This window comes from Alexandromys fortis, unplaced genomic scaffold, assembly GCF_014885135.2.
Source record: "Alexandromys fortis isolate MF-2015 unplaced genomic scaffold, M_Fortis_MF-2015_v1.1 scaffold_148, whole genome shotgun sequence".
In the NCBI taxonomy this organism is placed as follows: Eukaryota; Metazoa; Chordata; class Mammalia; order Rodentia; family Cricetidae; genus Alexandromys; species Alexandromys fortis.
In genome coordinates this window covers 2,210,560-2,238,320 of record NW_026068019.1, presented here as the reverse complement: position 1 = coordinate 2,238,320, position 27,761 = coordinate 2,210,560, and the positions used below count along the sequence as shown (strand labels likewise).

Sequence of the window (27,761 nt, the reverse complement as noted above, 5' to 3'; positions counted from 1 at the left end):
ACAGAGCAGTCGTGGCAGTGACAAGAGAACCCCTAGAAGACTAGGTGGACAGGGGGGGGAATGGGAGGGGTAGATACGGGTGCTAAAAGGGGCATGAGTATTAGTCATGGGAACAGACCCTGTCACCAACAAGGTGGCATTGAACTCATCACTTAACTTTTCCTACTTCTGTTTTCTCATAAGATGGAGCTTGCCAGTGTTATTGCATCAATTACATACATTTTAATACTTTTAGTAGAACCTATTATGTCTTCATTTTTTTTTATCATTTTGTTGCTAGGTGGCCTTGGGCAGGGCATGTCCTGCCCACATTTCTCATCTTTTAAAATCAAGTGTGGGGTTAAGTGATAGTCATGGGGACTGCTCACTTAGCAGCCACGGCTGGGATTTTTCTTGATGATGACCTGTAGTATGATAGAAGTTGCCAACGTTTTTGGTATCTGCTCCTACTTCTCTGATCTAAAAGCCCTTGCCAGATGAGATGAGATTTTTTTCTGAAAGTATGCTGCTATCTTGTCCGTGTGGTTAAATGCAAGTATGAGAGTTGAGTTGCCTGATTCGGTCTGCGGTGACCCTGGCACCAGACAGCACTGGGAGGTGAGGAGGATTTTATGCCAGGAATACTAGAATGTATAGCCGTGTTGGGCAGGTTAAGGTCAGGTCTGGAAAAAGGTCAGAGGACGCACCAATGCAAGGCTATGTACTTTTTTTCCCCCTCTGTGTAGAGCTTTGTTGCAAAGATGTTGGGCGTTCCAGATAACCGGATTGTAGTCCGAGTGAAGAGAATGGGAGGAGGCTTTGGAGGGAAGGAGACCCGGAGCACTGTGCTGTCCACGGCAGTGGCCTTGGCTGCATACAAGTGAGTTTTTAGGTTTTCTTCTTGTACCCGCAATTAGATTCTCTGGAAAGTAAAATAAGGCCAGATGGGTCAGGAAGGCATTTTAGATTCTCCCCCTGTCGAAAGTAATTGTCAATGCTTTGAATTCTCAGCTTTCTGTGTTTTGAACCCCTGGACATAAGGGCAAGGGCCACCTAGCTAGTTTCTTTGCACATGAACCTGTGTATCCATGTCTTATTTTCCATAGTTGGCTGTAATCTCCCTAGGAGTGAGGAGAGGACCCAGCCTGGCACTCCTTGTACTATTTAGCATAGTATCTTCATTGCAAAGCTCAGTGCACAGATGAAAATGAATTCCTTCTTCCTGTTTAGCATCCATGAGACTCAGGGCCATGGACTTCTGGAGGCTCACAGGTTCCTAACCTTCTTGGTCTCTCCCTGCCCCAGGACAGGCCGCCCTGTGCGCTGCATGCTGGACCGTGATGAAGACATGCTGATAACTGGTGGCAGACATCCCTTCCTGGCTAAATACAAGGTTCTTGGTCTTCTGTTCCCGTGGGTAGTGTAAGCAGGTGGGATGGACCAGAGACAGACAGACATGGATCAGAGACAGAGAGATGTGGGTTCTATTGAGGATGCTTTTCTCTTCATCAGGTTGGCTTCATGAAGACTGGGAAAATAGTGGCTCTGGAGGTGGCTCACTTCAGCAATGGTGGGAACACTGAGGATCTCTCTCGGGGTGTAAGTAGGATCAGTATGTCCCAAGGGGTGACTGGGAGATCAAGGACATGCCCTGGCATTGTTGTTTACTTGGAACATGCATATATCTCACCTTTTCCTACCTAGATGTCTATGTAGTATCTTAGCAATACCTGTTGAGAGGGGGAAGTCTTCATATTGTATATCAATGTTGGCTTTCTGTCTCCCGGGATAGGGCTTTGAGTAATGTCTAACATGGTCCTTGGATATTTTTGTATTAAGCAAGGACAAGACCAGCAGAAATGGCCATGCCTTACTACTGCCACAGTGGAATACTTGGTTATTAAAATAAAATAAACAGTAGGGACTGCCAGGTGGTGCTCAGTGGGCAAAGGGGTGTGGCACCAAGCCTGGCAATCTGAGTCTAATCCTGGAACCCACACGGTGGAGAGAGCTGCCTCTCACAAGTTGTCCTTTGACCTATTCATGCAAGCGGTGACACCCCCTCCCCAAGTAAAACAATCATTGTAGTTTAAAAAAGAAAAAAAAAGAAAGTAAGTAGGGGCAGTGTGTAAAATAAAATCATCTGTGAGAATTAACAAATGTACCTTGCTGCTAGTACTTTCTAAAAGTTATCCTAATTTTATGACCAGACTATATAGACCTCTCTATACTTGTATAGATTCCTATTTTTTAAAATAACAATCCAGAAAAAGCAGGTTTCCTGTTATGCCCTTTGGGGTCTCCCCCTATGCTAGGAGTTGATTAGTTCAGTTAGAAAATGTTACACTCCCTACTTACTATTACAAGTGTTCACAACAGAAAGGATTTCTAATGTTCTTGCCATGGGTGAAAGGTTTTTGGTGTTTTAGGGTAAATCAGACGACAAGCAAGCAGCAGTTATGCCCAAAGATCATAAAACCTTGTGATTCAGTCCCATAAATGTGCTTTGAGCACTGAGCTCTAGGTGGTAGCATAAAGAGACTGTGGCATTGTTTCTGCCCCAAAGAAACCATAGGTGGGAGAAAGAGAAAGAGAAGATGGACGGAAGGAGGGAAGGAAGGAAGGAGGGAAGGAAGGAAGGAGTTGATAGGATTGTAAAATGAAGCAAAACGGACTTGAGAATAGGTACACAAAAAGCAATTTATTTATGGAAAAATGAAACTACACTTGGGGAACGAAACTCGAACCAAAATGAAACAAACCAGCAAAAGCAATGAACGGCGGCGTTTGTCGCCTCAGGAAGACTGGGCATTGCGCATGGAGAGGAAGCAGCACGGTGCAGCACTGGGCTGGTCCAAGAGTGAAAATGAGCTCTTGTTTATTAAAACTGTAAGAGAGGTTGAAGGAAACTTGACGGCTGTCCCCTGAAGAGAGAACACTGGGGGGTAAGAACAGAGAAAACTCAGAGAACCAGTCCGGGAGGTGCAAATCATGGACGTTTCAGAAAACAAAGAAGGGGAACAGACAGCGGAAGAGGCTATCAAGAAACAATTTAAGGCCGATATCGCACCCGCCAACATGGTGAACGTTCCTAAGACCCGCCGTACATTCTGCAAGAAATGTGGCAAACACCAACCCCACAAAGTGACCCAGTACAAGAAGGGCAAAGATTCTCTGTATGCCCAGGGAAAGCGGCGCTATGACAGGAAACAGAATGGCTATGGTGGGCAGACTAAGCCTGTTTTCCGCAAAAAGGCGAAAACTACAAAGAAGATTGTGCTGAGACTGGAATGTGTGGAGCCCAACTGCAGATCTAAGAGGATGCTGGCTATTAAGAGATGCAAGCATTTTGAACTTGGTGGTGATAAGAAGAGAAAGGGCCAAGTGATCCAGTTCTAAGCTGACCTTGTTATGAAGACAATAAAATCATGAGCTTTCACTCAAAAAAAAAAAGAAACAATTTAAAAATATAGCCCCAAACTAATGGACATAGGTTTTAAGATTTAAAAAGAGCATCTTTAGCAAGTGTAATAGAGGAAAATGGGCTCACAATGAAATTTAGAAAACTGGATACTGAGTTTTAGGGTTTTTTTTTTAGGAAAGTAAAAACAGTTCTTTATAGAGTTGAGAAGATTTTTTGTTGTTCCTCAGTATTGGGGAATTAGGATATATAATGTATATTGATATACAGTGAGAAATGAGTGAATTTACAACAAAGACTCTTATTTAGAGCCAGTTAAGAGTGAGAGCACAGTAAATGTGTATAGTCATTCTTTTCTTAAAAATTAAAATATGGTTACATCATTTCCTTTTCTTCCCCTTAACCCCTTCCTTGCTCTCTCTCAAATTCATGGCCTCTTTTTAAAAGATTATTGTTTCACACACACACATTCCTAAATACATCAATACATCTTGGTTTGTATTATGTTACATAGTCAACTGGGGCACTTCCCTGGGGAAAGACTGTCTCTTCTGCTCTCAGCACACCTTGGCTGCCTGTAGTACTTGGTCTAGGGTTGAGGGTCCATGGGATTTCCATCTTCCACATTAGCGCGTCTGTAAGTGCTGTTGTTGTTTAGGTCTTGTTTAGGCAGCCATGCTGGAGAGACTTCAGGGATGTAGCATCTTAGAAGTATCTAGGACATGCAGTCCCATAGCAAGCATCCTGTTCCTCTGACTCTGAGCCTTAGACGTACCCCCCACTCTTGAGACAATGCTAACAGATGCACCCAAAGAAGAGTGAGTGGAACTGAAAGGGAAACACTGGAGTTTCAGGAACAGAAAACTATAGAGGCAAGGGGAATCAGGGAGGGTGTGCAGGTGACACTAAAGGCAGCAGCTGGACAGTGGCTTTAGCAGGTAGCTGGGCTAAACTAGAGTCAGTCAGCTACAGAAATAATTTCTTGTTTTTCTATGAAACAAATGAAAAAAAAAATCTGATGCAACTGAACAGATTAAGAGAAACTTTACAAGGGTTAGTAATATATACATAGAAAATAAAACCAATGTAAAACTAAAAGTTAATGATTATCTTTGAGCTGAAAGTGTGTGTGTGTGTGTGTGTGTGTGTGTGAGAGAGAGAGAGAGAGAGAGAGATATCACACAGTAACTTCCTGATTGAGCTGTAATGTGTACAGATTTATAATAGCAAACTGAGTATTTTGATTTGACTAAAATACAACTATATTGAGATATAGGAAGCTAGTATGTCTGGGGAGGAAAGGGGACAAGGCAAGGACAAAACTTCCCCTTTCCAAATTGGGAAGGCATTTTGAAAGTCTAAGCTGGATGGTGGCGGCACACCTTTAATCCTAGCACTTGGGAGGCAGAGGCAAGTGAATCTCTGTGAGTTTAAGGCCAGTCTGATCTACAGAGCAAGTTCCAGGACAGTCAGGGTTATACAAAGAAACCCTGTCTTGAAAAACCAAAAAAGAAAGCGACAGTCTGAAACTGGACCCTGAAATATGATACGAATATGAAGAAGTTGGCCTGAATATGTGAGAAAAGGGGCTGGGGACATGGTGCGCAGACATGAGGGTTTGAGTTTGACCCCGGCACCTACATAAAAGCCAGATACAATAGCACCTGCCTGCAATCCTAGTGTTTGGAGACAGGGAGTGGGCAGAGACTGGTGGGTTCCTGGAACTTCCTGATCACCCATTCTAGACAAATCCATGAGCTCCTGGTTCAGTGGGAAACCCTGTCTCAGAATAGAAGAAGAAGCGTGATTGAGAAAGATGTCCCGCATTGACCCCTGGCCTCCACAAGCAGATACACACATGCACGAATGTGTATACAAACAGACATGTACAAACACTAGACCCACTGAGCGACCGACCAACCAACCAACCCATAGAAGCAGCAGCTTTATAAACTATAGGTGCCTTGCTGCTTCAGGAGTGTGGAGGAAGGAACTTGGAAGAGACTTCTGGGTCACAGAAATGACTTACATAGGAATTGACTCTTTATAGTGCAATTTTAATGGATATAAAGCAAATTTATAGGACTAGAGAGATAGTTCAGGAGTTAAGAGCACTTGTTCTTCCCGAGGACCAATGTTTAGTTCCTAGACCTGTGTCAGATGGCTTCTAACCACCTGTAACTCTAGTTTTAGGGGCGTTGGCAGCCTCTTCTGGCCTCCACAGGCACATGCACGCAAGCACACATGCCTTCACATGGGCACACGCAGGCTCACACACACTCAAATCTTTGAAAGAAAACAAACCTGCAGTGGACCAAAAAATATCACCTTTTTACTTTTGAAAGGAGCAAACAGTTCCAACTGGAGGTCCTGGGAAGGATTCCCATGACGGAGACCAGTTGGAGACCTGCATAGGAGGCTAAGTTACCTAGAGGAGAAATAACACGGCCTGAAACAGAGATGTTCACAGCTGGCCTAGGGAGCACAGTCATGAATTCATTTCCTGTGCTGACATGTGAAAGAAGTCAGTGGATTTCCACGACCTGTGCTCTTTGGTTTCTTCTGCCTCAGATAATGGATCGAGCTCTATTCCACATGGACAACACCTACAAGATACCCAACATCCGGGGCACTGGGAGGATATGTAAGACCAATCTGCCCTCCAACACAGCCTTCCGAGGCTTCGGGGGTCCTCAGGGTATGCTAATCGCAGAACACTGGATGAGCGAGGTTGCCGTGACCTGTGGACTGCCCGCAGAGGAGGTGAGATGGCCTAACAGCCCAAGCTTATTCTTGGCAGCGGGACTCTTATCTAGGGCTTATCCTGGGGCAGGGAGTATAAACAGCTACCGAGGAGGCACCCAGAAGCTATAAGACCTAAGTGTCTCTCTTCTTGGGAAGGTACGGAGAAAGAACATGTACAAAGAAGGAGACCTGACTCACTTCAACCAGAAGCTGGAGGGGTTCACCTTGCCCAGGTGCTGGGATGAATGCATAGCCAGCTCTCAGTATTATGTTCGCAAGAAGGAAGTGGAGAAGTTCAACAAGTAAGTGCAGGGTGGGAGTCGACTGTTCTGATGCGCTCTCTCTTGGCTATGGTCCAGCCTTTCTACTGATCCCCAAATAACAAGCTGATGGTTCATTGGACAACTTCTGAGGCTACTGAACCAATTAGCTCATTGATAACTATCTCCTTGATATCAGATAAAGATCTTTAGCCCAGCAACAAGGGACTGTCAGCCTTCACTCAGCATCAGAGTCCATCAATCGAGGTTCATCTGTATCGATTTGTGCACTTTCTAAGAGTACCATATTATTGAAAGCATTTGGTTGGGGACCAACACAGACACCTTTGAAATTTGCTAAGGAAGGGTAGTCTATAGTACTTTGAAGTTTGTACCACCTGCACTGGAAGACCAGAAACTAGATTTCTACCTCTCATTATGACAGTGACTATGCTTATGGATCCAAGGATGTCCTCTTCTGATTTAATACAAAAAAGTTAACTGAAATAATCCCAGCATATGGGAGGCAGAGGCAGGCGGATCTCTGTCCACAGAATGAGATTTGGAATGTTCTTTTCTCTCCAGGGAGAATTGTTGGAAAAAGAGAGGACTGTGTATAATCCCAACCAAGTTTGGAATAAGCTTCACAGTTCCCTTTCTGAATCAGGTAATTACTTACATGACTTGGCTACGTCCTCTGGTGTGACAAGAGGAATCCCTCATCACCAGTAGCAGACCTGACCAGAGCTCTTCTGCTTCTGAAATAAAGTGAAATTTGCACACCCCGTTGGTGTAGTGTGTGAAGGAGCAGTGAGACAGGGATGGGGGCGATTTCTAGTTCTGGCCTTCATGACTGCAAGACTATACACAGATACTTGGTTTCTTCATTCTGTTTCTTCAGATATAGCATTGGTACAGAGAGAAATGACCTACTTTTTTCTCAGGATAACGTGGGGGGCGGGGAGGAAAGCATTTTCCACACTCCTGAAGGGCTACTTAAATAACCAGGTCTATGCTGTGTGGTTTTGCCTGGGTTTTTATCTAAAATATGACTGACGGTTCTCTCCTTCCTGGGCTCTGTACCTTCAGTTTCAAAGCTTGAATTGTAGCAGAATTTACCAAATGTTGTGTCTGGCCTTTCTTCTTCCTTAGGGAGGTGCCCTGATCCATGTGTATACTGACGGTTCGGTGCTGCTGACACATGGGGGTACTGAGATGGGCCAAGGTCTTCACACCAAGATGGTTCAGGTGAGAAGCCTGGGGACCGTGTCTGGGATGTCTGGAGTCTGGAAGATGCTGGGGAAAGCTGAGGAGTGTGATGTTCCAGAAGGAGCAACAGGCCCGAGAGCACATTTATACATGGCCTTGGGCAAGTCTTCCCCATCTTGGTCTCTTTCCTTATCTGTGCTAAATTTTTGACTACACAATCTCTGAGGAAGTGTCCATCACTGCCATGCTGGGCTCTGAGCTCATCCTATGTATGAGAATAGCTCATTTCCCTCACTCTGCAAGACCTCTCAGGGGAGTTTGGCTAATGGTGCTGGATTGTAGTCAGAATATCTGCTTGGCTCTTGAAGTTTATCCAGGTTAAAAAAAAATCCAGTATTTGCTCACAATGGGTTTCTGGATGTCTAAGCCAACCAAACCCCACGAAAAAAAAGTACTTCTTCAAACTCAGTCGGGTGAGACAACATTCCAGAACAAATAGAGTAGAGCGTACAAGGCTCTTTCTTGCCTCAGGCAGTAAAACTGAACTTTGCCCTGAGAAGAAGGCAACCTAACTCCGTGATAACCTCCTTCTCAGAGTGTTGCGCATCTCCTTTGCTTCAGGTGGCCAGCAGAGCTCTGAAAATCCCTACCTCCAAGATTCACATCAGCGAGACAAGCACCAACACTGTCCCCAACACTTCTCCCACGGCTGCCTCTGCCAGCGCTGACATCAACGGCCAGGCTGTTTATGTAAGTGACACACCTAGAGGAGCCTACATGGCTGAGGATGGGCTCTGGGTTTGGGGTCACAAGAGAAAATAGATCCGTGTAGGCTCTTTGGCTGTGGTCGTGACTTCGCTCTGCTACCCGTGAGAATGCCATCCCTTTATATACCCAGACGATAGAGAAACTCCAGCATCACTGTTTCTACCAAAGCCAGAAGAATTGGCTACAGAGTTAGAGGGGGATTGGAAGACAAGTAGGGGCTTCTGGGGAATCACACTTCCCAAGATTAGAATCCAGGATTATCACAAGATAATGGGCTGAAATTGATAGGGGTCAGCTGAGTTCCAGCTACTTGCCTCTTTGTCACATGGGAGATAGACTCAATCAAGGGGCATAATGGGAGAAGGAACCTCCCTGGGATTCCCTCAGCAGTTCCCTCTCTGTAGCTTAGGCATAGTGTCAGGAGGACTCTCTAGACAAAGGCCAATGCTGGCCCACTATCAGGGTCAGAGGGTAGCTTGGAGGTAGCACTGCAGGGCATTGGGTTTTATAAGTGGCTTAAGGTGTCACCTGGGCTACAGAGGGCAGAACACTGACATGCCTGGTATATGTTGGGGTTCCTCCAGGAAGCTTGCCAGGTCATACTGAAAAGGCTGGAACCTTTCAAGAAAAAGAAACCCGAAGGCTCCTGGGAAGACTGGGTAAGTCTGAGCTGGTTCAAGCTACTTTTTTGCAAAGAAGTATATCAACAACAGTAAGGCCTCTGTCCCTACCTAACACATGTAGATGACGACCCAGTCACACACAAGTAGAGGAAGCTATGCCTGAGTCACAGGGCAGGGACAAGCTCATGCTTCATGGGCTTCTTGAGGGGAGTGACTTGAGGAAATTTTTTTTTTCTTTTTTTGACCCAAGATCTTGATGTTTGTTTGGATTAGGGGTGGAGTGTCTGCCTTAAGCACCTCCTCGTGATGACTTAGCTCATTCAGGCATGGAGCCACACATATTTCCAGCAGGCCCAAAAGAGGTGTGTCTTCTCAAAACTCCATGTCTTTGGCAGCCTCTCCCCCAACCCAACTTTTGTGTCTAGGGGCCACTGTTATGTCATCTGTGGGAGACATAGAAGATGTCCCATTAGACACCAGGAGTGATCAGAAACTTCCAATAAGAATTCTAGACTAGATGTCTGCATGCTAAGAATTCTCAGAAGTGTTGCATGCCTGTAATCTTCGGTGGAGGCAGGGGGATTGTGAATTAGTGGCCAGCCGGAGCTATGTAGAAAGATACTTTCTCAAAAAGCCAATGACTGGGGATCTAGCTCAATGGTGAACATTTACCTGGAGTAGGCAAGGCCCTATGTTCAGCTCTTGCAGCACAACACACACACACACACACACACACACACACATACACACACACACACACGGGAGGGGACAAGAAGGCAAAAGTAACGAAATGCGATTGTCCATGAACCATGTGATAATACAGCCCCATTTCAACAGATTTAGAGAAAACAAGCTCTCATGTCCCATCTACTCTCTTTTCATGTCTCATGTGATCCTTTCCACACTCACTTCATTAAGTATTGCACGCATGAAGCACTATAAGTTCTACTCTAGTTTAATTCTGGTCACTTGTGCATATGCTTGTCAAACAATTGTAACATTTTCACAGCAGCCTTGATGATAATTTTCTTCCACTCAACCTGTTGTTCTGAGCTTTGTCCTCTGCCACCAGCCCTGTAGTGCAGTATCCTTCATGAGCAGATGACACCAGCAAGTTACCCCCAGTCACCAGTACACGCATTATGTGTCTATTGAGATCCTAGGTCAAAAGCTGCTTTCTGTCATCTGAAATATGGGAATAATGAGAACTTAGTAATGGGCTGGGTCTTTGGAAACCACCATTGTCGGACCTTCCTGATGGCCATTGTCTTCCTCAAGGTCATGGCTGCCTACACGAGTGCAGTGAGTTTGTCTGCTACTGGATTTTATAAGTAAGTATGATCCTTTTTCTGTCCATTCCTGTGTGCCAACAGCTCTGAAGATTGGTTATCCCACAGCCAGAAAAACGCAGTGTCTCTAATCTCTCATTATGTCAGTGGGACTCGTGTCTAAAGAGGTTTTGTTATATTCAGTTACCAACTATGTATGAGCCACTGCATTAGAAGATCCCGGTTCTAGTCCTAGCCTTTGAGTGTGCTATTTCCTAAGAGAAGGACGGTCCTGTCCTGGATTCTGCAGGATATGATGCTCAGTTACACCATGACAGGTGTTTGGGCAACCTGTGTGTTTTCTTGTGAAGTCATTGGGTTTCTTCATAGTGACTCACCCCCAGGAGAACAGGAGGGTTTAGTGGTCTCTTACAACATACAGAATATGGTGGAACTTTTATTAGTGCAGTGAGCACACAGAAGAAGGGACGTAGAAGAGAGCACACACATTCTACAGTCTTAAAAGTATGTCACAGTGTGATTAGCTGGAGACTCCTCCCATCCGTTTTTGTAGTTATTAAAATAGTACAATTATATTGACTGTTATGTTGCTATGATAAAATTCCCTGACAAAAGAAACAATTGGAAGAAAGGGTTCATCCCATAGTTCTAGGTTACAGTCCATCATTGTGGTAGCAGGAGCTTGAGCTACTGGGTCACTGTGCATCCACAGTTAAACGCAGAGAAGAAATGCATGCTTGCACCCAGCTCATATCCTCCTCTCAGACACAGTCCAGGGCCCAGCCCATGCCATGATAATGCTCTCATTCAGGATGGGTTTTCCCCTCCAAAAAACTCAACCAAAAAAACCCTTTGTAGATGTATTCACAGGCCAGACCATTCTAAACAGCTTCTCACTGAAACTACCCAGACGATTCCAGATTATATCAAGTTGACAATTAAAATTAAATGTCACAAACGTCCATCATAATGTTTTTGGGAAATTTAACTGAAAACATCTCATGTTTGTTGTAAAATGTCTTGGATGAATATGTGGTTATTATGAGCACTGTATATTCATATGAGAATAAAATGCTTTGCTCATAACCGAGGCATCAGTTACTTTTCTCTTTGTTGTAGAGAAGGCAAGCCGGGGAAGGAAGGGTCTTACAGTCTGAGGCTGCACAGCAAGCCCTTGCAGCCTGAGTCAGGAGGCAGAGGACTGCGCACTGCTGCTCTGCTCACCCTTTCCATTCCCCTTCTATTCGGTCCAGGACCCCAGTCTGTAGTAATAAAGAGGTGTGGGCTCCTTGTTCCATCCCGCCAAAGCTAGCATCCACCCGAAATAATCACACGGAGACCTGTATTAATTAAATGGCTGCCTGACCCATTAGTTCTAGCCTCTTATTGGCTAACTCTCACATCTTGACTCAACCTATTTCTAATAATCTGTATGTCACCACGAGGTCGTGGCTCACTGGGAAAGATTCAGCACGTCTGACCTGGCAGCTGGATCCATGGTGGCTATCTCTGACTCTGCCTTCTTTCTCCTAGCATTCAGTCTGTCTACTCTACCTACCTAATTTTCTGCCCCATCAAAAGTCTCTTTATTTAACCAATGAAAATAACACATAGACAGAAGACCCTCCTACACCACCAGTCCATGGGCTAGTGCCTCCGCATTCAGGGAGGGGCTTCCTGCCTCACTTGAGCCTCTCTGTTTCCTGGGTGACTTTAATGCATTCAGGCTGTTGATACAAAGGCCATCCACCCCAGTGATCCCACACAAATGCAAACTAATTCCTCCTACTTCCTCTGACTCTTTTGGAGTACACACAAGTAGGGTTTCTAAATGGCCACCTAGATAAGCAAGGTGACTTCAGAGCTCAAAGACCATGAATTTTCTTGAGGAGGAGTCTTGTCCCTCAGCCCTGTGTTGGTTTGGTTTGAGGGTGAGTTCTAGTCCTGTCAGCTCACACATATTATTATATGTACATTATTATATATACATACATATATATATGTATGTATGTAAGTATTATGTGCTTACATTATATAATTGTAGGCAGGTTTTTTGTCCCTCCTACCAGCTCCCAAATAACCACTTAGAGACTTCTTATTAATATGAAAGCTCTGCTGATCACTAGTTCTTACAACTTAAATTAACCCATTTTTATCCATCTATGTGTTGTCTCATGGATTTATTACCTTTGCTCTATATGACCATCCTCTTCCTCTCCATCTGGCTGGCGACTCCCTGCATCTCTGTTCTTCTTCCCAGAGTCCTCTCTCTCCTGAAAACCCTGCCTAGCTCTTGGCCATTCAGCTTTTTAATTAAACCAAATCCAAGTGACAAATCTTTACAGTGTACAACAAGATTATTCCACAACATATAATCATATAAATAAACACACATTATATAGTAAGTATATGTTCAATATGTAATACTGTAGGGACAGCATACTTTAAGCTCTGGGGTGGTAAATATGTATGCATGTGGTTCCCACATATGCTATGGCAATGGTACAGGGCAATCAGGTTCTGCAAAGGAAACACATACATAATGCAAAATCTGTTTCTCTCAATAACATTTTTCTCAAATCACTAATTGAAGTTCCAAAGGGGCCAGGAGATGGGGAATGGCTGCTTTAGCTACTCCCAGACTGCTCTGAGGCCCTGATCTTGTGACCTTTCACCTGGAGAAAGGTGAGCAGGTGCACTTGTGAGAACAGTTCAGAACCATCCCAGGCCGAGTCGCAGTGCTGAGGGTCTTGAATTCTGGCTCACTCGCTCACTCTTGGAGGAAGTGATTTTCACATCCTTCACGAGCCCAGGCATGTCTGTCACTGATGTCGCTACCACATAGAAACCAACACGCTTCTGCTAAATGCTGCCAGGTTGTACAGAATGCTTATACTGTGGTTTTTGGAAAAATGACACGCAAGCCAAATGCTCTAGAATATCTGGGTTTTATTAAAAGTTCAGAGTACTTGAAAGGCATGGGCTTTGGGGGAGGATGGCTGAATGGAAACAAAAGGCCTTTAGGATTTACAGATTTATGGGGTGGGAACTATGGATGGAAGGGGGTGGGTTTGCCTAACACAAGCCTTTTCCTCTTTTCTCGTATAGGACACCAAACCTTGGCTATAGCTTTGAGACAAACTCCGGGAATCCCTTCCACTATTTCAGCTATGGGGTGGCTTGCTCCGAAGTCGAAATTGACTGCTTAACAGGGGACCATAAGGTAAGACATGTGCAAACCTTTAGCCTGAGAGGGAAGAGAAGAAAAACAACCGCACTGCCGTCTGAGTTGCTGGTTGAGGCACGTTCTCTGGGGAGGAAACAGGCCTGACGTCAGAGGCAGGGGAATGCCCCATGAAGACCAACAAGCACAAGCCTTGGGCCATGAGTCACGTAGTTTCTGCCTGAGCCCTCGCTCAGTGAAGGTCATTGCCATAGAGAAAGCAGCGCCGAGTGGGAGTGGGACGTCCTCCATAAGCTGCTGCTAATGGACACTGGATTTAAATTGCAGGTCATTTGTCCCCCTGTGGCACAAAGTCTTCTTCCTGTATTATTTAAATCATTTATCTATTTTAATATATTTCTTATTAGGGGACGTAAACTCAGGACCTCACGCATACAAGCCAGAACTCTACCAACTAAGTGATACCCTAAGTCCCCACCCCAGCTATTTAATAATATAGTTATTGCCTTATAGGCTCTACAAAACCAGCACGCTTTGGATTCAGCCACAATACAGTTTATTGACTGCTTTCTCATATGCTTTACCCAGACTCAGGTCCAAAGCCCCAGTACCTGGAGACCCTCTCTTACCACCCATAGGTGGATGTGTGGTGAGGTCAGGTCTCCAGCCCACCCCTTACTTAGCTGCTAAGATCTCAAACGTGAGCTTGGATAGCGGCAGTCAAGATGTGGTGGGAACCGCTATCTCAGCACGCTCAGGGCTCTTGAGAAAGTGCTGTTTGGATTGGGACTTACACTCTAAGTGTTATCAAGACACATCTGGTTAAATCCAGGCATTTCTTCTCAAACTGTTTTCCATGCACAGAATCTCCGTACAGATATTGTCATGGATGTTGGTTCCAGCTTGAATCCTGCTATTGATATTGGACAGGTAAGGTCTGTGGGAGACCAGGGTGGGGACAGAATATGTCAGAAGTGTGTGCCCACCCGCACTCTGTTTACTGATGGCCTCCAGTGACACAGCATGTTGTCATTTTTAACCTGGCCAGAGCACGGTGCTTAGAGACCCTCATTCTGAGTAAGAAAGAGTTAGAGTAATGATCATCCACCCAACTCTCAAATCAAAAAACAAACAAATATAAGTTAACTTAGGAAGGGCGGCCACACACCCCAGAGACCAGTGTGGTCCATGAGAAGACATTGGATGCTCAGATGTGATACAGACACACAGGCACACACAGGGAGAAAAGGGGGAGATGGGGAAGGAAAAGGAAGGGAAGGAGAGAAAGAGTAAGGGAGGGAGGGAGGGAGAGAGAGAAAGAGAGAGAGGGACTGAGCAGCTGGAAGTCAGCACAATGTAGGAAGGAAAGAGACACTGGAATTGAGTCCTAGGCAGTGGGACCTGAGGTCAGAAGAACCGACTGTCTCCCCATTTTCTCGCTGACCCAGGACATTGGATAAATTACTTTCTAGGTAGTAAATGGTGCCAGGACTAGAGAGGTGGAGGAATCCACCAAACGACATGGGGTCAACCATGAGGAGGAAAGAACGGCCCAGTGAAAACCACGTTTGGAAAGTATGGAATTAATAGAATAGGCCAAGCTGGAGAAGACAGAGGGTAGGAATCACAGTTTGAGACTGTGACATAGTGACATCTGGTAGAAAATGTGAGTGTATTTTTAAAAAGAAAAAGGCCAATCTACTCTGTAGTCAGTGCACGCGTGCGCACACACACACACACACACACACACACACACACACACACCTGTTGGGGGATACCTTCTGTAGGCAGGCATTGTATCAAGTACTATGGATGCAAAGATTATTGACAATGCCTGGCCTTGTGTTTGTTCAGCCTTGGCAGCATCTTATATCATTCTTCTGAATAGGGGTTGGGGATCAGATGGGGACCGGCAAACAGTGTAGAGGGTACCCTAGATCTGTAAGCCATGGAGGGGACACTTCCTCCCAGAAGACAGGCAGGAGAGGGAACCCAACAAGGCTGGAGGTACATTTTTAAGAATTTGCTACTCAAGAATCCCCGCCTACGAGCTTGTTTCTCGTTCTTAGCTCACCAGTGGTGCCATGGATATAGCATCTCCATCTACACAGTGGCAGGTTTGGATGAGAACGGTATTTGCCACTGTGCTGACATGTTCTGGGTCTCTGTTCGTCTTAAGACCAAGTTTAGTGACATGTCATTCGAGACACCTTTGTACCGAGGCAAGAGCCAGACAGGCGGTTGAAGGCTGTTTTCGCCTCCTTCCAGGCCTCACTATATAGGTCAGGTTTTGCGTTCATTGTAGCTATCAGTATCTCTCCTGGGTGGGGGTGTGGAGCTAGAGATGAGGTGGTAACCATGGCCTCCTTTTGTCTTATAGATAGAAGGGGCGTTTGTCCAGGGCCTTGGTCTCTTCACTATGGAGGAGCTACACTACTCTCCTGAGGGGAAGCTGCACACTCTTGGCCCCAGTACCTACAAGATCCCTGCATTTGGCAGCATCCCCATTGAGTTCAGAGTGTCACTGCTCCGTGACTGTCCCAACAAGAAGGCCATCTATGCCTCCAAGGTACTGTGATTGTGGGTCTGTACTGCCTTCTCACCCGTGGGATAGGAGGTCACAGTGGGTGACCCACCTGGAGGGTCTGCAAGGGACTCCTCCTATAGAAGGAAGAGGATCGACACACCGGCTCAGGGAAGGCAGCAGAGCTGAGAAACATTGGAAGTGGAGGGGGGCACAGCTTGAGCTCTTAACTGAAGTTGGCTCCTGCTGGGAGCCTCAGAGAGATTCCATAACCAAATCCCACGGGTCAAATTCTGACCTATGCTCAGTCTGCAGTCATGCATCATGGTCCTTGGTCCTCAGAGATGATTTTTATAAATCCAGCATCGCCATGTTCTTATAAAAACCAACACACTCATTGTAGAGAAGTGGGGCACCTTCCAATACTTCATCACCCCCTCTAGTTGTTGAGATCCAACCTTAAAACCTTACTAACAAGGCCAGGGAATTATACACAGAGAACATCCTTCATTCTTGTCCTCAGGGAGTGCAGAACATGGTTGAAGATCAACATAGCTTATTCTCATAGTCCTGTATCTTTGAAGGAAGGAAAATCATGACTTGTAGCCAATGAAATATTTGCTCCTGTCAGGGTTTGCTATGCTGATGTGGGCAGGTAGGGTCTGGAATACATCGTGACCTTAGCTGTTGATTCTTACAAAGGACAATATGTTAAGATCATGAGACTCATAAGAAAAGTCCATCTCTGAGGATCATAACCCCAGAAACTGGGGCTGAAGAGATGGCTCAGTGGTTAAGAACACTGCCTGCTCTTCCAGAAGGACCCAGGTTCAATTCCCAGCATCCACATGGCAGCTCACAACTGTCTGTAACTCTAGTTCTAGGGCATCTGACATGCACACACAGACATACATGTAGGCAAACCATGAATAAACATAAAAATAGATTATTAAAATAAATAACACCAGAAATTTTGGGCCTGTAGTTCCAGGATGTAGAATCTCAGCACTTACATTTTAACAGTAAGTATCCTTGGTGATTCTGATGTAGGTGGTTTTCAATCTCTGCCCCACGGGGAAGGAAAGCCAACCTCTTTTAGGAAGGAGGTGCCTGTAATTCTAGAAGATCTGACCTTGTAACTGCAGTGCATGCTAAACATTGCTGTCAGAGCTCCAGGCAGACGATTCCCCTAGGCCAGTACCTGAGGAAGGGACTAAGACTCGTGCCAAGTGTTTTATTTATAAAACAGTAGCCAGGCATGGTGGTGCACACTTGTAATCTTGGCATTTTAGAGGCCGGGATAGGAAAATTGCTGCAAATTCAAGGACAACTGAGGTTACATAGTGAGTACCAGACTAGGCAGGGTTTCAAAGCCAAACAATCATTTACTATAACTTCAAAGGCATATAATTAATGTGTATTTTGTTATCATCAGAGAAAATTACATAGGATGAGTTAAAACAAACAAACAAGCAAAAACCAGAACTATGAAGTTCAGCCATTTAAGAAATAGTTTCTCAGACCTTTGTTAGTTTTGACGGCCTCCTCTTGCCTTAGTTAGCGTGGTCCCATTAGCGCTGGGTGGAGTTCTTCGTGGGCACCCCTGGCCATCCTGGTGTGGGACTGTGGTCTGGCCTCCAGAGTCTGTGGGAAGACACAGGTTCCGTAACCACTCTGGCTGATTCTCTGTTTTACGTCCTACCCATTCAGGCTGTTGGGGAGCCGCCTCTCTTCCTGGCTTCGTCTATCTTCTTTGCCATCAAGGATGCTATCCGCGCAGCTCGCGCTCAGCACGGAGGTGATAACGCAAAACAACTTTTCCAGCTAGACAGCCCTGCCACTCCGGAGAAGATCCGAAATGCTTGCGTGGATCAATTCACCACCCTGGTAAGATACTTCCCCAAACTCCCATTTCACCCAGGGGAGGACAGGCGCCGACTGGCAAACTTGCAGGGTAGGTTCCACGGGTCTGTTTACCCGGGCAGCCTTGGGTCAAGGACGGCCTTCATTGAGCCATCTGGGACACCGAGTTGGCCTTGCAAGAGAATAATGAACAGCCGCTTTGAAGTTGCAGCTTGCAGATGGGCTGCTCTCGCGGCGGGAGGGTTGCGTGTTGTACAGCCGTTACCCACAGATTTCATCTTCCAGCTGGCTACAGGTGACGGCTACATCTCCTAAACAGCCCAGTCCTTTATGCTAACCCCTGTCATCTGGGGAACTCATTGGTCAAAAACACCGTATGAGGTGCTGTGGAGAGGGAAAGCTAAAGACAAATCTCTCAACGTGACCATTTGCCTTCCTGGCACTGGGGCCATAGGTACCCTCAAGGACTCCCCAGCCTTCTGGGACCCAGATGACTGTACCATGTGGTTCCCGGTGGGGCGGGTGATGGAACAGTGGTTCTTGACCTTTCTTGTGCTGCCACCTTTAATACAGTTCTTCATATTGTGGTGACCCCCAGCCATAAAATTATCTCATTGTTACTTTGTAACTGTAATTTTGCTTCTCTTATGAGTCATAAGTAGGAATCGCAACCTGATATGCAGGATCAGGATAGCTGATAAGTGAACCCCAAAGTGGTTGTGACCCATAGGTTGAGAACCACCGCAATAGAGGCATTCTATGGTCCTCAGAATCCCTTTGGGAAGTCCCTTTGTTTTATGTTTGGTGGGTGAGGCCAGGCAAGAGGAGAATATGCTAGGAACATGCTTTTACTCCATGGAATCTCAGAGCCAGCCCAGCCTGAGCTGTGCAATATAGTAGCTATACACAGAGATCTCTAGTAGTACTCAAAACGTCTGTTGGATTAGCAGGTAGGTAAGGGTTGAGAGGTAAAGTGAATGCTTACTATTTCCAAATATCCTAGGTGTGAGGAATAGATAGGGTAAGTCCTCAAGGGAAGAGAACCTGACATCTAGATGACGGAGGAAGGTCATTGGCTAATAAAGAAACTGCCTAGGCCCATTTTGATAGGTGATCCCTTAGGTGGGTGGAGTAGGCAGAACAGAATGCTGGGAGAAAGAAGCTGAGTCAGTGAGCCACCATGATTCTCCCACTCCAGGCAGACGCAGGTTAAGATCTTCCCTGGTAAGCCACTTCGTGGGCTACACAGATTATTAGAAATGGGTTAGATCAATATGTAAGAGCTAGCCAATAAGAGGCTGGAACTAATGGGCCAGGCAGTGTTTAAAAGAATACAGTTTCCGTGTAATTATTTCGGGTAAAGCTAGCCCGGTAGCGGGAAGCGGCCCGCTGTTCCTATTACAACATCTAGATCTCAGTACTGAGTGAGAAGGATTCCCAGTCAGGCCGCTCCCGTGCCTGCCAACAGCTTTAGCTAGGAGGTAAGAACCACAAAGCACGTGTGAGGTTCCTGCAGATGTGCAGCTTCATTCAGGTTACCCAGAACCCACCAAGATCCCCACTGCCGATGCTTACCCAAGCCTGTATCTTTAACAAGAGTGGTACCTATGAACAGGTTGCATAGTCAGCGTCTTGCAAGGAATGGGATGCAAAATTCAATGGTTCAAAGATGTCTGCAGAGGCCCCCAACCTAGAACCAAGATTCTTCTCTCTGTCCCAACACCCCAGTGACTAAATCCCTGCAGTAGACTTGTGTGAACAGCTGATTCCACATTTCAGCTGTGCTTCTAAGAACTGCGAGTGCCGTGTGCAAAGGGACCACTTCTGTAATGTTTTCACCGTCTCCCCGGAGCCTGCTGGAATGGTAGCCACCTGGCAAGTGCTCAGTAAAAATGTATAAAGGACTAGGATTTTAAGAGGTCCTGTGCTGGGGGTGTTTCCCATGACTGAGACTGTACAATGGGATTTGATCTTAGCGTGGTATTGTCTGTGCTAGGAGGTGGCATGTATTGGGACGGAGTGGGAGGGATACCATGAAAAAAAAACCATGTCAATGAGAATTTTCTTATTCCTCCCTAGTGTGTCACTGGGACATCAGAAAACAACTGTAAACCCTGGTCCGTGAGGGTCTGAAGAGAGTCCTCAGCAGCGTTTCGTACTACAGCGGGGCTTCCGTGGAGCTGGAATTCCGTACAGTAGTATCCAGATTCCCATTTGCTGCATGGGAGAGATTCAGCAGGATGGAGTTTTTAGGAAAATGGAATGCATTAAGACAGTCGTGATCCAAATAAGAGTTGCAAACAAAATGATGAGCAAATGGAGAGATGCCGGGTTTAAGTGGTGAGTTAAGCACCTTGGAAGGACTTTCACACAGCTCCTGCAGCTCAAACCAAAGTTTCCCCAGATCCAAATGCCGTCTTCAGAAAGCTTTTCCTCAGACCAAAGGATGCCACATTGTAATCTCAGAGCCACGCACTCTTATTTTGCTGTGAGACAGTGGAGGAGATTAAAACCTCTGACTACTTTGGATCATAGAAAACAATAATAAAGAATAAAATAAATTTGAGCTTAGCTCTAGTATTGTTGACTATTAAAATAAGATTATTCTCTGATGCAAAACTCCAACCAATCCAATTATTCAGTCCACACAGTGTGCTAGGTCTCTCCCCACCTCTCCATGGATATATAAAAGATTTGTCTTCAGAACTTTCTTTGGAGTGATTTCACCTGGAAATGATGATACTGACATCAGTATCAGCCAGGGGGAAAGCCCGAGTTTGACAGCTGTGCGCCCTTCAAGTGTTATCTTCTCCTCCTGCGCCTCATCTTATTGGGAAATGAAAGGGCTCAACTACAGTCATCACTAAGATCTCCCTGCTTAAGTCTATAAATATATGACCCGAAAACTCCAGTTATATAACGGAGCTGCAGCTATCAAAGCCTTGGCTTCCTTCACTCTTATGCAATGTCTGAGCCTAATGAACCCTAGGTAGAATCCCTCACGTGCTTGCGGTCGGCGGGGAGAACGGGAGAAAGACAAACATCCCCTCTCATTGCCCTGGCAGGAGGTTCCAGCACAACACAGTCCTGAGTGGACAGTATGGTGGGGTCTGCCAGACAGAGCCTGCGTTTCTGCCCATGGAAGGATAGGCAGAAATGATGCAGCCCAGCTATGTTTGATGATACTAACAAATCCAACTGCCAGTTGGTTGGCATGTAAGAGATGCTTCTGTGTTATCATGTCAAAGGCTAGCATCTTCCATACTGCGGCCAATCGCTGTTTCTAAACTGTGAAACATGTATACTTCTCTCTCCTGTCTCTCCCCCACCCCTCTCTCTCCACACACACACAAACACACACACACCCCATATTCTTTTTCCTTCTCTTTCCATTTCCTATCTCCCTTCTTCCCTGCCTCCCTCCCTTCTTTCCTCCCTCCCTCCCTTCCCTCCCTCCCTCCTTCCCAACCTCCCTCCCTCTTTTCCTCATCCCTTCTCTCCCTTCCTCTCCCCTCTTTGAGACTAGGTCTCAAGTGTCCCAGGCTGGCCTCAAACTTGTGTAGCTGAGAATAACCTTGAACTTCAGATCCTCCTACCTCTACCTCTCAATTGCTAGTGTTTCTTGCACTTGACACCTTGTTCCATTTGTGGAATACTGGGCTGGAACCTGGGTCTTTGTGCACGCTAGGTTAACACTTTACCAACGGGCCACCTCCTCGTTTACAGACACCTTTCAGTGTGTTATAGGTAATGCCGGTGTTTGTAGCATGGATGAGGCTGACAACACTTTAGTCCCCAAGACGGCATTTTCAGGGAACTGATTCAGATGATTGTCTATAATGTTATAAGGTAGGAGCCCTCATTAATAAGGTTTTACCGAGTGAGCAGTGAATGACTGGGTTCCCTTGTTACTTAGGTTGAGGCAAGAGCAGAGTGTCCATGGAAACTCACCTAGCGAGTGCTTTGTGAAGTAGAAATCTTCTTGATACTCTGAAGTGTTGACTGCCTCAGATATCTTGCTTTGCCCCGGTTTTATCCTAATCCATAGAGTGCCTTGGATCTACAGAGTGAGGTCAGCCAGTCTTTCTGGGGCTAGCCGACATTGCCTGCAGTGCAGCACTACAGCCTGTAGAGGGCGGTAAAAGATTGACTATAAGGCAGGAGTCTCCAGATGGCCCAGCAGCGTGGCATCTGTGATTATTACTAGGAGACTGATTCAGGATCTCGGAGTAGATCAGATATCCTCAAGGGCCTCCCCAGGAGCTAGATTTGAACCTGACAGGCTGACAAAATCTTCTCAAAGGAGCTTTTTCAAGACGTGGGTCAACCGTGGGAGGATGAGAGCCAGATGGAAGGCTAGCAGGGGAAGGCAATTCTTGTCTTTTGAACATCTGCAACATGCCGTGTGCCAAATTTAATGCTTTATCTACAGAGCCTCATTTAATCCTCCAAGTGGCCCTAAGGGGTAGGGACACTAATCCCTGTAAGTACTCTAGCCATGCCGGAGGTGGGGTGGGGGCAAAGTCAAGATTGCTTACTCCTAGAAACCCACCACAACCCAGGAGCAACTCCTCTGCCTCGAAGGCTGAGAGATCTGGCATGCCCTGGGGGAATCAGTCTGCCCGTCAGAATGACCCTCTACTGTGTAGAATGATGGAGACCATTGGCGCGACCAGCATCCTTACCCACTCACTGGTAGGTGGGGTAAGGATTCCCATACTGGCACGGACAAGATGGTGACCTGTGGTAAGAGAATCCGGTAAACCTCATCTCACGCGGGGGGTACAGTGACTGGGGCCAGAGTGGAGAGGACAGGATGGAAGTCATAAGGAGGGAACCCTGGGCAAAGGATATGAACAGAAATAGTTCTGGCTGATTGATTTATGACTGGGAACATCCCCGAGCCTGGGATATTTTTATCTTTAGCTGAGGGAGCACTTGGAAAGCAGTCCCTTTGCTGCCTATTTTGGATACCCAGATGAGCCTTGCAGCTTCCTTCAACGGCTGAGGCCTGAGATCAGCCTGATGCCCCCAGACCCAGGAAGTTGCCCTTTTGTTTCGTCTCTATCTTGAGCCAGAGAAGGACATGTCCCTAAGTCAGAAGACAGGCCCATGACAATTTGTCACCCGAAACAAAACAGCCACTGACACTGGTGGAAGTGGCAGCCTCTGCTCTAAGGGATTCTGACGTCATCTCTGTCCTTGAACTACCAAGGCGTTGGCCTTGCATAATCCCCCAGACCAACTCAGCATCCTAAAGTTAGAAGAAATCTTGGGGACCATCACGTTCAACTCATCTGCTATCGAGATGAGAAATGAGAGCTCACAGTCAGTAACTGGCTTTGTCTCGGTCCCCATAACCCCTTAACGGCAGAGCTAGCCTTACCATAGTATCTCAGCTCCAAGTCCATGCTTTTGTAACAGAACCATGCATCTGCTAGGCAGATGGGCTTTCTCTTCTGCAGCCTTTACTCAGAGAGCTGGTAGGTGACAGAAATCTGGTTTACCCTGCTTAGGGAGGTTAAAGCCCAAGCTGAGCACTGTGCTAAAGGGGATATTTGCTTTCTGGGCCTCTGTGCCTGTGTTCCTGGGATAAGACGCTCAAACAGAGCTCTTTCATACGCCACAAGTGGGAAGTAAAACATGAAGTGTAGAAATAGTATCTCATTCCAAAATCACACAAGTCTTATGGAAGGAATGGTGGGAAATGGACTTTTGCCTCTTGTAGCTCATGGTCCACATCAGAAGAATAAAGTAGTTGAGTGTGACATTTGAGAGGTCGGACAGAGGTTTCTTTTAAAGCCAGAAGGGTGTATACTGTCCTTGACAAAGAGAGGAGAGAATGTGTAGGTGTGCATGTGCGTGGCTGTGTGTGTTGGGGGGCTACCTCTCCAACCGGGAAGGGAGGGAGGAGAGCCGTGTGGACCATTTGGAGATCCAGACCAAAAGATCTGTTTGGTAAGCTGTGGTCAGGTCAGCTTGAGGCATCAGGACAGTGAGAGGGACAAGGCTGGGGTGAGGAACACTCCTGTAGTGGCACACAAAGGTACCAGTAGGCCATGGTAGAGTGGGGCCACCCAAGAGGACCACCTGGACACTCAGTGGCACCGCAGTGGGAAAAAGAAGCATTGTACGAGGTCACTTGCTCCAGTGTGGCCCACGAGGAATGTCCTGAGTCCTCTGTTGCCACTTGATGGCTTCCCTCTAGCCCATCCCCCTTTAGTATGCAGGAAAAGAAGCAGCGCTTTCTCTCCTGATGCTATATTCTAGCCAAAGCTTCCCCTCCCTCTCCTCTCCCTTCTGGAGTGCCTTTTTGAGAGTCTGAGTGGTATGTCCCTGTTTGGCTAAGTGTTGAATGGCCCATGTATGTGTTCCTCTGGTCCCACTAGCTAGCCTATTTCCAGATGTCCCCTAGCTGGTGACATCCTTGTGGGCACTTGTTGTGGGATACTTGTACACTATGTGAAAATGTATTGCTGTGATTGGTAAAATAAAAAGCAGAATGGCGGTGTTGAGATCCAAACTTGGATCCTCATAATTGTGTACCAAGGGTCCTTAACTGCTGAGCTATCTCTTCAGCCTCCAGGACACACCTTTTAAAGGTCCACAGAACTTCTAATATCATTACCTTGGGGAAAAAGCTTTCACAGACCTCTAGGGCAGTGATTCTCAACCTTCCTAATGCTGTGACCCTTTAATACAGCTCCTCATGTTGTGACCCCCAACTATAAAATTATTGTTGTTGCTACTTCGCACCTGCAATTTGGCTAATGTTATGAATCACAATATAACTATCTGTATTTTCTGATGATTTTAGATGACCTCTGTGAAAGGATCATTGCCCCCCCCAAAGGATCAAAGGTTGAGAACTGTTGCTTTAGGGGATGCTGACCTAAACCTTCCAAGGGCATTAGGTTTCCCCCTTTAATCATTAGCATAACATATTACTATAGATGAACACAATACCTACTTATTATCTGCAGTGAGAATGCAGTGGGGGCCCAGCTGGTCCTTCTCTTAGGTCTTCACAGGGTTGAAATCAAGGAGCTGTGGATGTGTTCCTCTGTGAGCGACTCTGCGTCTGCTCCTGAGCCCATTCAGGTTATTGGCTGCATCTTGGTGGCTTTAGGACTAAAGGCCCCACCTCCTTGCTGCCTGTCACTTATGGCTACCCACACTCCTCACACTTACCCTGTGGCCCTCCAATGGGAGACAGTCTCTCTCATGTTTCCCTGACTACTGCTGTGTCTTCCCTGACTCCAGCTGGAGAAAGTTCTGTGCTTTCACATGCTCACGTGATTCCATCTTATAGACCCATCAGCAAATCCCAAGAGCCTCAAGCAGTTGAGGTTCTGTCACCTTAATCACATGTGCAAAGTCACTTTTGTGAAACCGTGTAATCTAGTTAGACCCAGAGGACTGGGGACGGAACATCTCTGAGGAGTTTTTGACTTGCCTGCTATGGATGGGTGGATTACGTCTGCTGAGTCATGAAGAAGGGCTCTTTGGGAAAGGGAGGGAGACCAAATAAAACCATGGAGCAAGAAGCCATTCCTGAGAAGCAATGAACACTCAGCCTTCCTCTGGATACAAACCAGCCAGTTCCTCCAAACAATGAGCTGCGCATGCCAGCCCTGGAGCAGCAAAAGACCTGAAGGAGGTGCGGGCAACCACGGACTACCGGGGTCAGTTCTTCACGGGGACACCAGGGTCAGTTCTTCACGGGGATTGCTGTCGTAACATTTCCCACACTCTGCGCTTGCTCTTCCCTCCAGCTCTTACAGCGTCAAGCTGGGCACCTTCATTAAATAACTTCCATTTGCTACTCCTCACGCCTTGCATAAAGCACAGCCTATCGTATGAATGAGACGATGACCCACAACGCTGACCTTCAGAGAGGAAGCCTGTTAACACTCGGGTGTTTTGTAACAAGCCTTTAAAACTTGAAAATGTATCTCCCTAGCTTTCCGTGCCTATTTATAGGCTTCCTTGATGTTATTTTTAATGGGCATGTAATTTTCCATTGTATAGCTTGAACTGTAGTTTATTTAATGGACTCTCCCAGTGTTGACATTTGGCTTGCTCCCAAGTTGTCTTAGTAACATCAACAAGACTGAGATGATCATAACAAAGTTGGTTTTTTTTTACAGACCTGTGAAGCAGGATGTCATTAGACCCTCAGCAGGGATGTGGAGAGGGGCCTGTTGTAGTCACAGCCAAGGGGTGCTTGCCTTGTGCCTGCATAGGGCAGAGGGCTTTTTGGTAGAACCACCATGTAATGTTTGTGTTAAGTTGACCCAGTGGCTCCTGCAGGCCCTTGGCATACAAAGATAAGGAGAAGGTGCTGAGGCTGTGGCATCGGGGGAGGGCTCCTTGGAGGAAGAGGCATCACTATGCCAGATGCAGAGTACAGTGGGCTCAAGTTGGGAACAGCCTGAAGTGTGGGACTGGCTGGCTGCTGAGTTGGTGAAGGGTGTGGCCAAGAAGGCATCCCTGGAAGGTTGTTTCCTTTGGGATGAAAGGAAGCGGCAATAGGCTTGTTTGCAGGACTTGGGGTGGAGCTCAATGTCGAAGCACTTTCTCAGGATGTGCAAGGTTGTGGCTTTGGTCTTCAGACCCACTAAAATAAATAAACAAATACTAAAGGCTCCTTGCTTCCACGTTGCAGCGGAGTTGGAGACGCGACCTCCCACTTCACGTTATTCCAGCTCCTGCCTCTGTTCCCTCCTGCATCCAGAGACCTCAACCAGGTCAGTGGGCTGTATCTGCCCAGTGTGGAGCCTGGGAACAGATTCATGGGGTGCTCCATGTGTGAAAGCCCACCTGACTAGGGACAGGGAGTCCACACAGGGCAGCTAGTCAGGACCTAAAGGAACATTCCAGGAGCTGTGCAGGCAGTGGTTGGCTGCCACTGCACTCTGTGGTTTCCCCAGTATGGAGGCCGTGAGTCAGCTGGCCCCTAGCAAGAAGGGAAAGGAGATAGGGGCTGGGGATGCTCGAAACTGCTTATTTCTGAGGATCAGAGAAACCTCAACCAGTTCAGTGGGCTGTGTCTGTCCAGCGTGGCGCCTGAGGGCAGAGATGATAGGAAGACTCTGAAAGACAGGACAGGGGCCATGGAGTCAGCAATCCTGAAGGAAGAGCTTTGGCCTAAGGTACTAGGGAAGGGTCCCCCGCTTCACCAGGGCAATAAAAGAAAGGAGCGACAATAATTATACCCAGAACCCAACTCAGGGCTACTCAAGAGTTTTTATCTACTTCCTTCATTCCCCCACTTTAGAGTTCACTGTGGAAAATGGGCTGATTTCTATAACAAGCGAAGAATATAAATACAAAGCCCAATTTGGAATGCTTGTGTACACACTCATTTGCTCCAGCTTTGGTGTTATTTGTATTTGAGCAGCACGCTGGCTAGTTCTGTGTCAACTTGACACAAGTAAAGTCCCTGGAAAGGAGGGACCCTCAGTTGAGAACTTGCCTCCATAAGATCTGGCTATAAGGTATTTTCTTAATTAGCGATGGCTGGGGAGGATCCAGCCCATGGTGGGTGGTACCATCCCTGGGCTGGTGGTTCTTGGTTCTGTAAGAAAGCAGACTGAGCAAGCCATGGAGAGCAAGTCAGTAAGCAACTTCCCTCCATGCCCTCTGCATCAGTTTCTGCCTTCAGTGTCCTGCTCTGTTTGAGTTCCTGTCCTGACGTCCTTTGATGATGAACTATGATGTGGAAGTGTGAGCCAAATAAACCCTTTCCTTTCCCAACTTGCTTTTGGGCCTGGTGTCTCAGCCCAGCAGTGGTAACCCTAAGACAAGTTGGTACAAGGAGAGTGCAGCAATGTTGTGACAGACCTGACCATGTGTGTTTTTGGGAAGACTGTGAGAGGACTTTGGAACTCTGG

At 46.5% G+C, this 27,761-nt stretch overlaps 2 protein-coding genes across 2 annotated transcripts in view; both read left to right on the top strand.

Moving 5' to 3' along the window:
- Positions 1 to 20,436, top strand: part of Xdh (xanthine dehydrogenase) — a 62,360-nt gene extending 41,924 nt beyond the window's left edge. The window contains exons 22-36 of the mRNA XM_050162961.1: positions 726 to 859; positions 1,285 to 1,372; positions 1,492 to 1,578; positions 5,972 to 6,163; positions 6,302 to 6,447; positions 6,991 to 7,072; positions 7,558 to 7,653; positions 8,236 to 8,364; positions 8,967 to 9,041; positions 10,284 to 10,336; positions 13,403 to 13,517; positions 14,343 to 14,408; positions 15,859 to 16,047; positions 17,713 to 17,889; positions 19,945 to 20,436. Of these exons, the coding sequence (XP_050018918.1) occupies positions 726 to 859; positions 1,285 to 1,372; positions 1,492 to 1,578; positions 5,972 to 6,163; positions 6,302 to 6,447; positions 6,991 to 7,072; positions 7,558 to 7,653; positions 8,236 to 8,364; positions 8,967 to 9,041; positions 10,284 to 10,336; positions 13,403 to 13,517; positions 14,343 to 14,408; positions 15,859 to 16,047; positions 17,713 to 17,889; positions 19,945 to 19,998 (1,683 nt within the window). The 3' untranslated portion in view covers positions 19,999 to 20,436. The remainder of the gene's footprint in view (positions 1 to 725; positions 860 to 1,284; positions 1,373 to 1,491; positions 1,579 to 5,971; positions 6,164 to 6,301; positions 6,448 to 6,990; positions 7,073 to 7,557; positions 7,654 to 8,235; positions 8,365 to 8,966; positions 9,042 to 10,283; positions 10,337 to 13,402; positions 13,518 to 14,342; positions 14,409 to 15,858; positions 16,048 to 17,712; positions 17,890 to 19,944) is intronic.
- LOC126514219 (60S ribosomal protein L36a-like) lies at positions 1,585 to 5,961 on the top strand. Its single transcript, XM_050162963.1, has one exon. It carries the CDS (start codon positions 2,971 to 2,973, stop codon positions 3,376 to 3,378), a length of 408 nt encoding a protein of 135 aa, XP_050018920.1. The 5' UTR covers positions 1,585 to 2,970; the 3' UTR covers positions 3,379 to 5,961.
- Positions 20,437 to 27,761: the final 7,325 nt, after the last annotated feature.

Excerpts from the sequence above, each read along its gene's own strand:
- LOC126514219 (XM_050162963.1), top strand. The coding sequence starts at position 2,971 with ATGGACGTTTCAGAAAACAAAGAAGGGGAACAGACAGCGGAAGAGGCT.